General features: G+C 42.6%; 1 protein-coding gene across 1 annotated transcript; it reads left to right on the top strand.

The window, feature by feature from the left end:
- Nucleotides 1-2,095: 2,095 nt before the first annotated feature.
- TMEM150A (transmembrane protein 150A) lies at nucleotides 2,096-10,926 on the top strand. The gene is made up of 8 exons (XM_088443185.1): nucleotides 2,096-2,326; nucleotides 6,271-6,448; nucleotides 6,991-7,038; nucleotides 7,979-8,065; nucleotides 8,228-8,295; nucleotides 8,508-8,635; nucleotides 8,786-8,963; nucleotides 9,247-10,926. Exons 2-8 carry the CDS (start codon nucleotides 6,384-6,386, stop codon nucleotides 9,486-9,488), a joined length of 816 nt encoding a protein of 271 aa, XP_088299311.1. The 5' UTR covers nucleotides 2,096-2,326; nucleotides 6,271-6,383; the 3' UTR covers nucleotides 9,489-10,926.
- The last annotated feature ends 1,858 nt before the right edge of the window (nucleotides 10,927-12,784 follow it).

Here is a 12,784-nt window from a genome sequence, read left to right as displayed (position 1 = left end):
TCCCCATTGAGGTCCGCCTCGATGGCTGTAAAGTATGGAACGTTGATAAAAAGTGAAATCTGATATTCCTCTGGAGTTAATCCTTTGTTAAATAGGAAGTAGTGGTGCTTGTGCCTAGGCCAGCGATAACACCTGCAGGATAGCTGTTCATCACTTGATAAATACAAGAGGCCTTATACTGGCCGCTTGCTAACGTTCCCTGCTATCTCACTGTAAATGAGAATTTCAGGTTGCAAGAAATTAGTTATTATTATTACTCTAAGTGTGGCACATGTCTGTGGAAAGCTGTGTCCTCTCCGCTTGGTGCTCAGGGCATGACACTAATATTGGGACATGCATGCATGTATGGTTACATGATAGTATGTGTGGTTAGGAAGTTATGGTGCGTACACATGTAGCGATCTGCCAGCGATATGATATCGCTGGCAGATCGTTATGCACCCTCCCTGGTATGCTGGATGATCAATATTGATCATCCAGCACACCAACTACTTACCGACGGTAATTTACTCGATATCGAGCAAGTTGACCAGCCGATGGCCAATATCGCTATCGTCCGTACGTGGTCGCGCATCGCTGGTCGATAGTAAGTTGCAGGGTCCATTTAAAAGAACGATTTGAAAGATAACGATATCAACATCATTGAAAACATTCTTTTAAATCGCTACGTGTGTATGCACCATGAGGCACGTGCCATCACAGTATGTGACCGTGAGCTCATTTTGGATGGCGGAGTTGTTTTGTCTATATACAATAACTTTTTTTTGTATTTGCTGCTATAATACATACACTGAAAGCATTTTGTTTTTACTATAGTGTGCATGTTCCTTATTCATTTTTACATTTAATAGATTTTTTTATGCAATGACTATCTAACCTACTTAAATACTTATTGTATAGCGTTTTTGCTCTACTAAGAGGCTTCTAATTTGATCACCTATTACTCTCTGGGCCATATTCAATTTGAGGCGAAAAGTCCGTTGCCGGACTTTTCGCTGTCATCGGAGGTTTTGCAAGTAAAAAGTTATCGCGCACGTCCCCGTATTTAATTTGGAATGTGCGAAAAGGTAATCTGCGAAAAGTCCTGTCATTTTTGGGGAAATCAGCCTGATCCCGCTCAAAAGATGGTTTGACATGGGGGATAACTATGCGTACCCCTGAATAGCCCTGCTAAAGGTATTTGGGGTTTTTAAATGGTCTCAATAGGTGCTTTTTAGTGCCTTTGAGATAGTGGTGAAGAATAGCATTTAGCAAAAAATTTTTTGGAAAAATAACTCGTCCCATCAAATTTGGGGTACATGAAAATGGGTGCTAGCATATTTTTAAGTGGCTAAAGTGAAAATCCATCTGCCGCAAACACCTCCAATCAAAAAAACACCTGGGGCATACTTGGGGACCCTCCCTGGAGTGTATTTTGCTAGTTTAAAAGTGTGTCCCCCATTTTTTTATTTTTTTACACCCCCAAAATGAAAGTACCTTTTTTTTGGGGTGTCCTGTGGTATTTTTTAAAAATGTTTTGACACAGAATAACCTTTAGGGGCCTGTCCAAGGGGTGCACGGTGGTTTTTAGAAGTCTGCACCTGAATTCTGCATTTGTTCTCGCCACCTATTCAATGGGGATACTTTTTCGCTGGGTTCAAACCTCTGACTTTTCCGCAACTGCGAAAAGTCATCCAAATTGAATACGGGGATGTGAGAATTGCGAAAATGACGGCCAATAACGGGTTCTCGCAACCTAATTGAATACGGCATGGACCGAGAACGGCTTTTTCTCTCCAAATTGAATATGGCCCTATGTCTACATTAATAAACCAGTGGATAATCATGGGGATAATGACAAACTGTTTTACACCTCACATGTGATTTTAAGGTGGGCCAGTGACTGACCCCACATTAAAACCACGTTTCAGGTGTAAAACAGTTTTCAGTGTTTTAGTGCTGTCTCCATGACTACAGCTGTGTAATGGCTGCTGCCGGCCTGTGTATGTGTCACGTGTCACTCCTGGAGGCGGAGGAGGGGGGAAGGGGCGTTACATAGGACGCTGTTTACACTGAGCCTCAGCAGCACGCCCTGTGACGTCAGGTGCGACTCCATTCCAACATACCTATGAACGTCAGGACGTTGCTGCCATCCTCGTTACCTGTTACCCTACGCTCTGCGCGCGGGGGCTGCCGGGTAACGCAGTCCCCCTCTGTCCTGTGCGGCCATAGCGCGCAGCCTTCTCTACTACAACTCCCGTCAGCCACCGCGCACTAAAAGGCAGTTTAATGAGTTGAAGGACTGTTCGGCGAAGGCTCCGGGGGACCAAGGGGCAGCGGGGAGCGGGTGTGTATATACCGGTGGCGGGGTGAGGACGGCGTTGTCATTGGTGTATGAGTGTGACTGTGTCTTGCAGAGAGTGTGTGTGTGTGTGATCTCGCTGTGCTGTGTATATTATTCTGTGTCACCCCTGTCAGCATTGTGTGCAGCGTATATGACCTGCAGAGTGGCATGTACTGCTGCTGCTGCTGCTGCTACTACAGGTGTATCACATGTATGTGTACGGAAGCATGTACTAGTTGGTGTGTTAATACAGGATTAGCCCAGTTGCCTGGCACACAGATGGGCACATGGGGTAATCTCCTCCTGCATGGTGGCAGAAAAATGACGGAACATTAGCACCAGGCAGATGCATTCCCCGGGTTCTCTGCCTTGTGCCCAGCGGTGTGTACACTATTACTACATACATACATACATACATACATGATGGAAGCCCTCTTACTGCCCATCCTCCCAGAACACATCTGCTAACTGCTCCCCCAGCTGGTGGCTATAATGATCATGTGGGTTTTAGGACACAGGCAGCCCTTCATAGAGATCAGTAGTGATGTGCACTCACTATTAGCAGTGTGATACATGGGGCCACACTTGTGTCACAGGACAGGTTGCATTAATATCTGATGCACAGTAATGACATTTTCGATGACCATCCGAAGGGGACCTTTGCTAATTGGTCTTACACTCTATCTGTCGTGACAACATCTAAAGCTGTGTACACACCTATGCAACCATTCTTCAGAGGCGGTGGTAGTTATAATTCCACTTGCGATTGAAAGTCCCTATGTGTATGCAGATTCATGCGTACACACCTTTTTACAATCTCTAGGAAAATCATCTACTGAAATGATTGTGACTCTGTTTACGCATCGGACAGAACAGTGCACGCTTCCTAATTTGTCTGACACAGGACCATTGCGTCTGATAAATTTTAGAAAGAACATAAGTTCTGTTTTCTTGCGATAAAACCTGATTGTAGGAGCATACACACACGTACAATATCTGAGGAACAGGTCGGGAGTCGCAAGATTGGCCAGATAATTGTATAGGTGTGTTCCCAGCCTCAGTCACTAGTGTAGTCTAGGCTTTAGATACCTTCAATAGGTATTAAATATCTGTCACTATCATAAAGGTGAGGGCAAGGTTGTTCACTGCAGGAAGGCTCCATGTACAATAGCCAATAGCAGTGGGGGGATATTCAGGGTGTTTTAAATGACAGTAATTGTGTCATATGTCATCATTAAATTATAGTTGATTCATTCTCCATTATTAAATCTCATATAATGAAATAGGTATCCCCGAAACCACGACCGCTATTGTAATTAATTTACCAGTAGGAAAATGTAGCGCTGCTGAATATATATTTCCTATTATCTTTCTATTTGTGTATATGTTCAGCATAGCCATATTCTATGGTTTTCTTTTTTTATTACACCCTCTATTATTGGTTATCCGTAAGAAAGAATATGAATTTTAGGCACGCACTGCCAAAAATATAATCTTTTTTTGTTTGATCAATTGCCAAAAACTCGTTCTCTCGTGTCTCTGAGCATACGTCTCTATTCTCAGATCATACAGTGCTGATTACTATTACGCAGTCGAGTTACATATTTTCGTAAGTTCCTCGTGTTTCTGGTACCCCTTTTACACCAAAGTCCTGGTTCTGACCCAGTATTTGGAACATGGCTCCAAACCGTGACAGACCCTTCTACACTGTGGCGCTGACCCAGATTATTCCCTGGTTGGCACCATTCACACTGCACAAGGATGCTGTGGAACTGTTTTCTAAGCTCTGGGAAATCCAGATCAACCCCATGCTTTTAAATAGGACCCGGGTCAGACGACCTGTGTTTCCCGGTTACACAGGTCGTTCCCATGTTAAACCCTGCAAGCTACCCGTGTTGGATTGCTGGGTCACTTGACCCGGGAATCCAACCCTGGCCCCTTTTACACTTAACAGCAACCTGGGTTAACCTGGAAATAACCCGGGTTTTAGCTGCGATGTAAAAGGGGTATAATGCTTCATATACATGTAAATTAATATCTTCCTGGTCACACATACCTTTAATAAGAAAATGCACATCTTCTATATTTCAGTTGCCGAGTGACCTTTTCATATTACAGTAAACTGACATTTCCTTACATATGTAACACTTTCATCTGAGCAAATGTTTAGATGTAACATACAGTACACCGTATTTATTTATTACCAGTTATTTATATAGCGCACACATATTCCACAGCGCTTTACAGAGAATATGTGACCATTCACATCAGTCCCTGCCCCAGTGGAGCTTACAATCTATATTCCCTATCACATGCGCACACACATACACACTAGGGTTAATTTGTGTTGGGAGCCAATTAACCTACCAGTATATTTTTGGAGTGTGGGAGGAAACCGGAGTACCCGGAGGAAACCCACCAAGCACAGGGAGAATATACAAACTCCGCACAGGTAGGGCCGTGGTGGGAATCGAACCCATGACCTCAGTGCTGTGAGGCAGTAACGTTAACCATTACATCATCTGTGCTGTGTCATAGCAGTTTATACATGCAATGACCACAACGTCTTGCATAGTTTGGTGAGGAATAGGGATATGGCTCCAAATGAGTGACCTATGCAATGTTCCTGTACCTGCCAACTAAAGATGTTTATGGATTTTCTCTCTTTGTATAATCATCATGGTTCTTCACAAGTTTTTGCTATTCAATTAGACCTCGGCTTTACGTTAACATGGCTCTTAGTTTGCTGCCCCTGAGTAGAATGTCAAAACTTGTTGCAGAACCTCTGGTGCACCCACCCTAAGCCTGTCCTATGCCCCAAGAATAATAAATACATAATATCTTTTATTCCAGTACTCCTATAAAAACTACATGTCACGTGATCACCATGCCCTGTGCAAACATACTGTATAGAAAGACAAACAAATATGATTTGCGCTCCAAGATTGGGAGTGCAGCCACATGACTCAAAATATGGAGGTTACTTTCTCCAAAAATGAACTAAGATAGATAAATAAACAACAAGTTGGGCGCTCTCCACTAAGTTACAATCAAAGTCTCTTAATTACTGTCCCATGTGGAACGTCTTGTTCGTTCATAAGTAAAAATTCCAATTGTCATCCATCAATGTAAGTAAAAAGACTGTTTATTCAATCATAAGGCTCACAGGAACCGCACATAAAACAGAAGAAAACAAAAGAAAAAAATATATAGTGAAGTACAGTAAATGTAAATATGTTAAAACAATAATCGCCACGATTAGTGGGAATGCAAATGCGTACCAGAGGTAAAGGTGTAATCAGTACACCAGCATGCGTGTGATATAACCGATTTAAATTCGGACTAAAAACCTGTTCCAGCACAAGCAAGTGCGGATACTCCTCCAAGATGTTCCCCTCTGGTATAGCTGCTCCCTCCTTTCTCCAACGCGTTTCGACTGCCAGGGTCTTTGTCAAGGTGCGGTTATATCACACGCATGCTGGTGTACTGATTACACCTTTACCTCTGGTACGCATTTGCATTCCCACTAATCGTGGCGATTATTGTTTTAACATATTTACATTTACTGTACTTCACTATATATTTTTTTCTTTTGTTTTCTTCTGTTTTATGTGCGGTTCCTGTGAGCCTTATGATTGAATAAACAGTCTTTTTACTTACATCGATGGATGATAATTGGAATTTTTACTTATGAATGAACAAGACGTTCCACATGGGACAGTAATTAAGAGACTTTGATTGTAACTTAGTGGAGAGCGCCCGACTTGTTGTTTATTTATCAAACATACTGTATAGATTCCCCTTCTTCCATTGGTCATTTTTTCATATATTCACTTATCTGTGTTTTTTTTTTTTTAATGTTGAACGTTCAGTAGTAACAAGCTGCTGTCATTTCTGTGTAATACTTCCCATTGGTTAGTTACTGTACTTCTCTTCTCTCACACAAGCCGTCTGGGAAATGTCCCTTGCCATGGTTGTTAGTGCCTGCTGATGGTGTGCTGGGGAGATTTCTGTGTGGCCTGCTCGTCCCCCTCCCTTGACCCCTGGACCTTCCTCACTAATGACTGGCTGGATTGTCCTACCTATCAGCCTGACCGCATTTTCCATCCCTGGGATATGGATAGTGTAAGTAGGCATTCATTCAGCAGATGGGCTCATTTCAGTGGTTTATTACCATGTACATAGAATGGCTATATGTAGCAGGGAGGAAGTAAAATGTACACGTGTGTGGACTTACAGTATTCAGATGTCAGCCACCCCCACTATAAGTCATTGTGTCATGAGTATAAACTATCAATAGGTGGATAGCTATTGCGTTATGTACTATGAGTAAACCAATGAGCTGGGTCATGGGGCTGCAAGTGCTATATTAAGAGGGGTGTGGTGCAGTTATGTGATTAGTGCATGTGTTTTTACTAGACCAGCCTTTAGTATTATGTTACTGGGTGGTATCGAACAACTGACCCAATACTGCAAATGCTGTGACCACACAATGACTGCAAAACATAGTAATATTGATCATTATTAGGCATGTTGGTAAATGCAGTCAGGGGGTCAGTAATGAGCAGGCAGCGTTACTGGTTAGAGAAGGAGCTTGAGATGTGTGGGTAGGTATAGTATTACTGTAGAAGATTAGCTGTGCTTACTTTTGGTCTTGTTTCCCCCAGGTACGCAATGGCTGTGGTGAACCATCACGTGTGTCCTGTGGAGAACTGGTATATAACACACTTACATACAACCTTTATCTATTACCCTTGGATATTTATTCATTATCTGTCCTTTTCCAGCAGTGATATAGACTTGGAGTGCTATTATGGCATCCAGCTCGCTGGCATTCATGCTGCCCAATTACTGAATACAGGGGATTAAAAATAAATAAATAATTTCATGTTGGTGCCTCAGCAAGTTGAAAGCCAGAGAAGTCGCCTTTTTACCTCATGGTATAAGGAGTCGCCAGGCTTGTACTCCATGTTCCTGCTGGGGCCACACCTTTGTGAACATGGGTGTTGGCTAATTCACTTTCTACTCCCAGGTTGAGAGGCAAGTTGCAACCTTGCCAAGCTGGGCAGTTGGCATATAGTTTGGGCTGATTATCATGCTAGTTGCTGTCCAGGCTGAATCTTTCCAAGGCAAGACAATGGGGGAGATGGATCGATCCTTGGAGAGAGATAAAGTACTAACCAATCAGCTCCTGTCAGTTAAAAATGACAGGATCTGATTGGTTGGTACTTTATCTCTCTCCAAGGCTTAATACATCTCTCCCCCCCCCCCCTCCTTAGTCCCTTGTGACATTAACTATGAACAAAGACAAATTAAATACTATCTAGAGTCACCCTTATAATCAGACACACCGCTCAGGCATTGGCTGGATCTTGTCATTTTTATTGCTCATTACACACTATGGGGGGAACCCTTTATGCTCCTCCATTGCCCACCTAAATCAAAGCTCCATATATAGTACAGCTGCTGTGTAAGCAGAATGGGAGCACTGGCACCAGACTTCCGGGTGACAGTGTTGTCTGACTTAGGAGGTGTAAGTAGGCAGCATAATGCTGATAAATCATTGGTTGAAAAAAAGCAAGCCTAACTCCAGCTAGAGACGTACTGTAAGGAACAGAGGCGTGCCTGCTGTTCAGATGTACCCATCTCTTACAGGTCATACAATGTGACGTGCTCCGATGACAACACGAAACAGGGGACACCTAAATCTTGCTGCACCTTAGAGGATGTCCCTCTCATCAGGTGATTTCTGACTCGGTCTCTGCATCTTAACTACCAGCATCTCTACTATTACACATTGTGTGTTCTTCAACCCTTTTTTTGCCATGTTTTTTTTTTTTTTTTTAAACCTTTAAAATGTATATATGTTTCTTGTACTGATATTATCTTTGCCTGTGTAATCAGTAAGTGTGGGACATACCCGCCTGAAAGCTGCCTCTTCAGTCTGATTGGAAATGTCGGAGCTTTTATGGGTGAGTTGTCCCCAAGAAATCTCCAATTTCTTCATTATCCTAAGTTTCCATCAGTGTTCTTCCCTACTACCCTCACTGACATCCGTTCCCTGTCCCCCCTCCTGCCACACTTATATCCTTCCCATTGCCATCTTTCCTCCCAATCCATCCCCTGCACCTCTCAGCCCTGTGTCCTCTGTCCCTCCCTTCTCCCTGACTCTCCTTTCTCTCAGTGGTGATGATCTGCTTGCTGAGATACAGTCAGGTCATCGAGCTCAGCCACAGTTCCTGGCTGAACACTGTTGCTTTGATCGCTGGCTGCACCAACGCGGCAGGTCTTGTCATGGTGGGAAACTTCCAGGTAAGAACACTGTACTACATGGTCTTCCTATATGTATAGCTGTTTTGTTGTTACATCCATGGGTTCATGTATTATGTATTGTGCTTCTTTAACTCTTCTGTTGTACATTAGGATCTAGATTTCAGTCACTGATTTGACCATGTGTGGCAGGTGGATTACGCAAAGTCTCTCCATTACATCGGTGCAGGAGTGGCTTTCCCAGCTGGTTTGCTGTTCGTATGTCTCCACTGCATTCTGACCTACCATCTGGCTGCTAGCGCTCTAGACTACTGGGTGGGACACCTGCGTGTAAGCCTGACCATTGTGGCCTTAACATCCCTTGTCCTGAGTATCCTTCACAGAACCAGTATTTAATGTCTTTTGGAGAAAAGTAAACAGGCAGAACAGGCAAATTGTATACTGTATATTGAGGTATGTTTTATGCTGAGGAAGCAAAATGCGTTGCTATGTGTGTGGCTATATAGCACAGACTGAGTAATTGGCTGTTTGCAGGGTAAATTGAGGTGAAATGCGTGGTGTCATGGTGATTTACAGCTGTAAGAATGTGTATTGGGTTGGAATAGCTTTCACTGATCGCACTTCTAGTGTATTTCCCTTAATTCTCTGCTCAGGTGGCGTATTTTTCATTCATGAAAGCTTCCTCCTTCAGCACTTGGCTGCAATCTGCGAGTGGATCTTCGTCCTGGACATACTGGTCTTCTATGGCACCTTTGCCTACGAGTTTGGCTCTGTTTCTACCGACACGATCATGGCCGCTCTTCAAAGCACTGCTGCCCGCAGCTGCAAGTCACCAGGAAGCAGCAGCACGTCCACTCACCTCAACTGTAATCCCGAGCGGATTGCCATGATTTGAGGAGGATAGAGTGTGGGCCAACGGCCCACCAATCCCTGACACTCAGGATTATTTTTAAGACTTTTTTTTTTTTTTTTTTTTACCAAATATAAAGAATTGTAAGCCAATTTTAACTCCTTAGTCAGACAGGCATATAATAGTCTTGACTGGGAACAAATGGGTTATATAAAACAAAAGTATTCACAGATACTCACTTTTATTTTGTCTCCATGTGTGTTTTCACGTCTAACACATAAATGGGGGGATTTTTTTTGTACTTTTTTTTTTTTTTTCTACAATTGTTTTTTACTTTCTTTTGACTGGTGGGTGTATTTTAAAGTGCACTGGTCGTCTACGCACACAGAAGAAGCAGCCACTTTGTGGGCTGAGCCGATACGCATTACATTGCAGTATATTTCACTAGGAGGCAGTGATTGTCCGCTTCCTGTGAATTGGTGCAGCTCACTCAATGCTTCTGTGTGTGTGTGTGTGTGTGTGTTCAGGCCACTGTTGTATCTGAGGGTTGTGCTATAGGGAGACACCATGTGGTTGTTCTGAATAACTGCAGGACTTCAACTATACACATAGGGTAAAACTACCGACTTTTGGTATTGAAAATAATGGTGCTACGCACAAAGTACCTCTGGATTTCTGGTGATGTGTTTTGTATAGGGATGCTCAGTGTTCATACATGGATGATGTCGTCATTCTACACAATGATACAGAGATACTAAACAACTCATGCTACAGAATTCAGTAAGATGGTGCTATTGGCTCGTTATTAAGAATCGCAAACTGGCTTTTAACCATATACTGCAGGTAAAATGAATGCATGTAAATGTGTGGTTTATAGGAGTACGATAATGATGCAGAGCACTTTTGTTACCTCACAATTACCATGTTCTCTTAGCATTTTTTTAATGTAGGATATGGGTATTTTTATATGTGCCATTTGTTTGTCCAGAATAAGTACGATGACATCTCACACACAGTATTTTGCAATAATGAAGCAGCGTGCAGTACCCCAGATCAATCACAAGGTGTAACAATGCGATACTCAAGCAGGACAGGGACAATGTACTGTTAAGTCACCCACCTCAGGGTCGTGTATCCACAAGCCTTAAAGTTGTAAGCGTACGTACGGCTTTGTTTGGATTTGTTTTCTTTTCCTGGAGAGTGACTGAGCTGTCTCCGCTGGGTGGGCAGGACTCTTCCTGTCTGACACGGTTACATTTCCTCACTGCCACTTATCACATACAGGAAATCTTACTTCAGCAGGGCCAGAAAATTCTCCAGCATCCCAGGGGATCTACACAGTTGTACTTGCTGCTCTAACAGTGGATGTTGCATTACAGGATAGCGCCAGGGTATTATAAATATATTATTTTTTATGTGATCCTCAAGGTTTTTTTCTTTTTTTTTTTTTTTTTAATTGTTAATAAAAGTGGAATTTTAGCAACTTTGGTCTGGACAATTATTTTTGTAATTTCCGAAATGTTGCTAAGGTAAAGTATGACTAACTGGTCTTTTTGAGGAAAAGGATGGAACTATGACCGACTAGGGTGCAGTCTGCATGGAATTTGTCTGTTATCCCCATGTATGTATGGTTTTCTTACCATAGACCAGTGGTTCCCAAACTGTGCGTCGAGGCACCCTGGGGTGCCTCGGGACACTTGCAGGGGTGCCTTAAGCTGGCCACACACTAGAACAACTTGCATCCAACCAGCCAACTTGTTGATTGGTTAGAATGAAAACCTGGTAACGTATGGGAGTAAATGATGATCAGCAATTTGCTCCTAAATGCCAGAAAACTGATGAAAATGGTCATCAGACAAGTTTGTTAAATGTTTGATTTAAACTATTTGTTTATACAACAGTTTTGGTCCATTTTTCAGCGTCTGGGAGCAAGTTGCTGATTGTATTCCTTACCAGATTTTCATTCCAACCAATCTACTAGTTGGCTGGTTGGACAGATAATCTTTAGATGTGTGGCCAGCTTTAGGTTGGTGGTCCAGCACCAAATCCAATTATTTATGGTCAATGTAATGTAAATATTTGGACTACTGAAGCGCAAACCTGTCCACCACCACATAAGTAAACCTAAGGATGACAGGTCAGCACAATTTACTTCACTTTACTAAAAAATATCAGAATTTTTCAACGACAAACTTTTGGCTTAGGGCTGCCGTGAAAACAAAGCTGATACTCTAGGGTGCCGTGACTCAAAAAAGTTTGGGAACCCCTGCCATAGACCAAAACCACTCTGGTATGGTAATTGCCATATGTATGCGCCCCTGGTAAGGAGAAAAAAAAAAATATCTTTTCCTTGAAATACTCTATAGCAGCCATCAAACTGGATTAGCACTTTAGGGGGGATTTCAGTTGGTTTTTGGGTGCTCTAAGTAATGGGTGCCCGATGGAGCAATTCAAGTGTTGCTTCGATCGGCGCTACTGCCGTAGGCGCCCGTTACTTATCTTGCTTGTTGTACCCAGAAAGCACAAAGCGGCTAAACTAGCGTTTGGGTGCTGAAAATGCCGACTTTTACTGGTCTGGTTAATGGTCCATACCGATAATCTCCAACATATAGAAATGTAGTTAAATGATTTGAGTCATGACCATAAAGCTCTTCTGGCCACCACTGCAGGATGAATATGCAGCTCCATACAAAAGTAACCGCTTTAGAAACTGAAGCCATAGCTGTGTTAGGCTTGACAATGTTCCTGAAGAAATAACTCTCCTAATTACCCTATTTTCCTATCCATTGTATCCTATAGTGGATCGCCATCATCTAATGCACTTGTTCTCAACTCCAAGGGGTTTAGTTAGATTCTAAAACCCAGCGCTTCCAATTGTGTTTATGCACAAAATTTATAAGGACAATGATTTTACTAGCAAAACACAGCTAATAAAAGCATTGCCCTTTTTACATTTTGGGCATAAACCTAATCGGAAGCGCTGGGTTTTAGAACCTGATGCTTGGTAAATAAACCCCCGAGCCACAAGTGATATCTGGTTTAAAGTCTAGTCTTAATAGGTCAACAGGTACAAAAGGTTGATAGTGCAAAGGTTTGATAGGGATAAATAGTTTACACATGTTTTTTCAAAATTTTTCAGGTTGGAGTGAGTGTTAGGCTGCAGTAGGGGATGCTTAGGTTTAGGCATTTGGGGGAGGGTTAGGCTTAAATAAAAAAAAGTTGACCAGTTTTGTGTCAACCTATTGTCTGTCTACTATCTGTTGTCGATCTATTGAATGTCTATCTAGACACTCGTTCTTCTATACCACACCTGCCTCATGGGCCACCAACAGTTGATGTTT

This window comes from Taudactylus pleione, unplaced genomic scaffold (genome assembly GCF_031769625.1).
Source record: "Taudactylus pleione unplaced genomic scaffold, aTauple2 ptg000329l, whole genome shotgun sequence".
Lineage (NCBI taxonomy): Eukaryota > Metazoa > Chordata > Amphibia > Anura > Myobatrachidae > Taudactylus > Taudactylus pleione.
This window is presented reverse-complemented; position numbering and strand designations above follow the sequence as displayed.

What these genes read in the sequence shown, in the direction of transcription:
- TMEM150A (XM_088443185.1), top strand. Translation starts at nt 6,384, where the DNA reads ATGACTGGCTGGATTGTCCTACCTATCAGCCTGACCGCATTTTCCATC. An exon ending in GAGGATGTCCCTCTCATCAG is followed by an intron (nt 8,066 to 8,227) that starts GTGATTTCTGAC and finishes CTGTGTAATCAG; the next exon opens with TAAGTGTGGGACATACCCGC. An exon ending in AAATGTCGGAGCTTTTATGG is followed by an intron (nt 8,296 to 8,507) that starts GTGAGTTGTCCC and finishes CCTTTCTCTCAG; the next exon opens with TGGTGATGATCTGCTTGCTG.